Source organism: Marmota marmota, unplaced genomic scaffold (genome assembly GCF_001458135.2).
Source record: "Marmota marmota marmota unplaced genomic scaffold, marMar, whole genome shotgun sequence".
Lineage (NCBI taxonomy): Eukaryota > Metazoa > Chordata > Mammalia > Rodentia > Sciuridae > Marmota > Marmota marmota.
The window spans coordinates 3,458,834-3,462,778 of record NW_025999895.1 but is presented as its reverse complement, the minus strand read 5'-3'; the positions used below and the strand labels follow the sequence as shown (position 1 = coordinate 3,462,778).

The 3,945-nt window shown below is 59.2% G+C and overlaps 1 protein-coding gene across 1 annotated transcript; it reads right to left on the bottom strand.

Annotated features, from left to right (window-relative positions):
• Positions 1-912: 912 nt before the first annotated feature.
• On the bottom strand, positions 913-3,945 carry Socs3 (suppressor of cytokine signaling 3). Its single transcript, XM_015504107.2, has 2 exons — positions 3,719-3,945; positions 913-3,174 (listed from the first exon to the last, which is right to left on the bottom strand). Exon 2 carries the CDS (start codon positions 3,084-3,086, stop codon positions 2,382-2,384), a length of 705 nt encoding a protein of 234 aa, XP_015359593.1. The 5' UTR covers positions 3,087-3,174; positions 3,719-3,945; the 3' UTR covers positions 913-2,381.

Below are 3,945 nucleotides of genomic sequence, written 5' to 3'. Positions count from 1 at the left end.
GGAGGCAGAGGTCACCGGCTTTGAAAATCAAATGCTCCTGGGTTCCATTGCTGTTGTCCTCACATTCCCAGGCGCTGTGTCCTTGGACAAGTTGGTTAACCTTCCTGAACCTGTCTCTGGCCCCACTCAGTTAACAAATATTTACTGAACACCTATCTAGGCACCAGAAGTGACCAGACAAGTCCTGCTCACACAGCACAGTTGTGTCTGAGAATACCCCCTGTCCTCTATGGGTGCTTGGGAGAGTCCACCCACGTAGCCTCCAAGTGCCTAGGGTGTGGGAGGTACTAAAGATGAGTGAGTAGAAGGCTGCTATTTCTGGGAGGTGCCTGGCTCTGTAGGGGCCCCTAGGAATGTGGGAGGTTGGAGGTATTGGGAACAGTGGCCAGGAAGCTCTCGAACACCTGGTTCTAGTCCCACCTGCACACAAGGGTCTCATCTGGACCACCCTCCCTACCTCCTGTGAACCTAGTGGTACAGAGGTTGGAGGTCAAGGGTCACTGCCAGGACCCCACATCTGGGCTTTCTTGGAACACCTCCCTGCCAAGAAGCCTGAGAGCCTCTAATAGCTTGGAGACTCTGACAGCTCTGACCACAGCTCATCTTGCTCCCTGCAGGCTCTTTGAAGAGCTTCCTTCGAACTTGCTTTGCATATTCTGGTCAGATCTGAATCAGACTAGCAGGAATTACCCCTCTCAGTAACAGTCTAAGTGCTGCCTTAGCTTGTCAGTGACACACAGGGGCAGGCACACTGACGTGAAGGCACATTTGATTTCACCACAAGGAGCACCTCAGCAGGGATGGGGCACAGCCAGCCCCCTTTGTGGTTCCCTCCCTCTCCTCTGAGTGTGGGTGTGGGTGAAAGAGAAAGCAAGGCATGGTAGGGGTGCTGGGAGAAAAACGCTCAAAGTATGTTTTTCATTAAAAAATAGTGCTCTTTATTATAAATTACTGAAATGTTTCTTTTCTGAGTATAAATATAAATATGTGCAAAGTTTGACTTGGATTGGGATTTGGTTGAGTTCTTCAAGCATCTCCTAACAGCCTCGAAGGCCTGAGTGGGGAGGGGGCAAGGACTGGAGGTGGAATCTTTATAAAAGACAGAGTGATCGAGGCAGATTGTAAACATTATTAAAAAACAACAACAAAAAAAGGAAAAAATGACCCCAAAGCACAACTGCCCCGCCCAGCCCAAATACCTGACACAGAAAACTTTTATGTTTAGTTTCCCCCCCAAAAAGAACAGTTCCAGGTTAATTCCGTCGCTGCTACATTCCTGTAAGTTGTCACTGATCAGAGCCAGAGCAGCTGGAGTGGCAGGCGCCTGGATGACTTCCTGCCCACCCCACCCCAAGTGAGGAGGGAGGGCTGTGCAGGGCCTGGAGGACGTGGGACCTGGTGGCTCTGCTCTGACCACGAGGTGCCTATGACTGGCCAACACCAACTGGGCTTCTGGGCTTCTAGCGCTCAGCTGGAAGGCATGGGTCTCCCACCCCCCTCCCACTGATCCTGACCAGTGGCTGGCTGGGTGCCCTCCAGCGAATCCCTGGGCCTCTCTGCCTGGATGGCCCAGTGTGTGGCCCAGCATTTAAGGCGAATCTCTTGGCCAGACAGGAGGCATAAAGTTGAATCCCCCATCTTCTCTAGGGGGGGATGGGGTCAAAGATGGCTCATCTCTACCACCATCCCCTAGGTGCTGAAGTCACAGCATGGGCAGGAAAAGGAGACGACTGACCAGCCCATCCATCCTCTCCAAATGCCACTTCCTCCTTATAACAGGGAAGGGCCCTGGGCTCTGGGGCACAAGATGGCTCCCTTCAGGTCACCCCTTGCCTTTCTCCCTAGAGCCAGGGAGTGGAGCATGCAGCCACCCCCCTCACCTGGACTGGCCATTTCCCTGGCCAGCCAGCAGCTCTGGGGCCCCTCAGGCTGCCCTCTCCCTTCCATCCTTTCCAAGGCCCTTCACCTTGCTCAGGTTTAAACCAAATCAGAGCGCAAACAAGTTCCGCTGGAAAGTTTGAAGATTCCGAGGCAGTTCTTATAAGTTCAACTCTCTGGAGGCATCCCCTGTTGGGAAGCAGTGGAGAGTAGTGCAGGAAGGGGAGAGAAGAGAATCCACTGGTCATTGCTATTGTCCCACCTGGCCAGCTGGCTCCTCCAAAAGCTGGACTGGGGAAGGGGAGCCCAGGTGGCACTCCCCACCCTCAAACATATTCCAAGTCCGCAGGCCCCATTCTGCAGGGGGGAGGGCCGCAGGGAGGGGCCTGTCCTCCTGACTCCAGAGCAACAGGACTCTCCTTTGGCTGGATTTTTGTGCTTGTGCCATGTGCCACAGAGAAGAGGGGACCCAAGCCCCTCTCCTGACCCCTGCCCTGTGCTCTTTATAGCGGGGCATCATACTGGTCCAGGAACTCCCGAATAGGCCCAGGCAGCTGGGTTACTTTCTCATAGGAGTCCAGGTGTCCATTGACCGTCTTCCGACAGAGATGCTGAAGGGTGGCCACGTTAGAGGAGAGAGGCCGGCTCAACACCAGAGGGATCTTCTCGCCCCCTGAGTAGATGTAATAGGCTCTCCTGGGGGGGCTCCCTGGGAGGGTCTGGGCAGGCTGAGTTGGCGGCTCCGGGCCCTCCGGGACCTCAGAGGAGGGCGAGGAGGAAGGTTCAGCGGGTGGAGAGGGGCAGGAGGGGGTACCCGGGGGCGGCATGTAGTGGTGCACCAGCTTGAGCACGCAGTCGAAACGGGGCACCGGCTGGGTGCTCCGGGGGTCGCTCTGCAGTGAGAAGCTGCCCCCCTCGCACTGGATGCGCAGGTTCTTGGTTCCAGACTGGGTCTTGACGCTGAGCGTGAAGAAGTGACGCTGGTCCGAGCTGTCGCGGATGAGGAAGGTGCCGGCGGGCTCGGCGCTGAGCAGCAGGTTCGCCTCGCCACCAGTCACGGCGCTCCAGTAGAAACCACTCTCCTGCAGCTTACGCACTGCGTTCACCACCAGCTGGTACTCGCTCTTGGAGCTGAAGGTCTTGAGGCGCAGGCTGGTGTCCAGGGGGCGGCTCATCCCGGCGGCGGGAAACTTGCTGTGGGTGACCATGGCGCACGGAGCCAGCGTGGATCTGCTTGGTGGCGGCTGCAGCTGCTTGGCGGCCTCCGCGCAGCGGCCGCTACCGCATCCCGGGGGGCTGCAGAAAGGAAGGCGCGCGCCTTGTGAGTGCCCGGAACCCTCCAGCGCGCCTGGCCAGCCCTGGCTCCCTGCCTCTACCGAGCGGCTGGGACACCCACTACCGAGGCACTCGCTGCGACCCAGCACCCGCTGGAGCCCGCCCAGACTCTGCTCCAGGAGTGGGGGCGGCCCAGGCAGCCCCCTCCCCAGCAGCACACTGGGAGGACGCCGAGTGGAAAACTCTCGCGCGGAAGTTGAATCTCCAGGAGCGCGACCGGGGTGGGAAAGGAGAGCAGAGCCCCCGGGACGTTCCGGGCGCCGCTCAGTCCGGTGGCCCCGGCCACATGGAGAAGCCCGAGGAATGGGAGTAGGGAGGGGATAGAAACCCGAGGGCCCCAGCCTGAGTATTCCGGGAACCTGGGATCTCCGGCTTTCATTCGCTCTGCCCCCTACTTCGTCCCCTCCCTGCCGGGAATGACCCGAGAAGGGGAGGGGAAACCGGGAAAAGCTCCCGGGACTAAGAGAGGCCCCCACCTTCGCCACACTGCGCCCCTCCTGCCTACCTGGTCCTGAACCGAAGTCTCTGGCCTCGGGGCTGCGCCTTCTACGGTCCCCAAGGCACAGCGGCGGCGCGGCGGCCAGCGGTGGCTCGCGCTGCGCCCAGATGTTGGCTGTCGTGAAGTCCACAAAAGGGCCCTCGCGCGTGCGTCCCTCGGACTTCGCCGTCCCCGGGTTCGACCTAGCAGGGACGAGGCGAGGGGCCCCGGCGAGAGCTGGGCCAGGCGGGCGG

Bases quoted from the DNA above. Each gene is read 5' to 3' on its own strand.
- Socs3 (XM_015504107.2), bottom strand. From the start codon at position 3,086: ATGGTCACCCACAGCAAGTTTCCCGCCGCCGGGATGAGCCGCCCCCTG.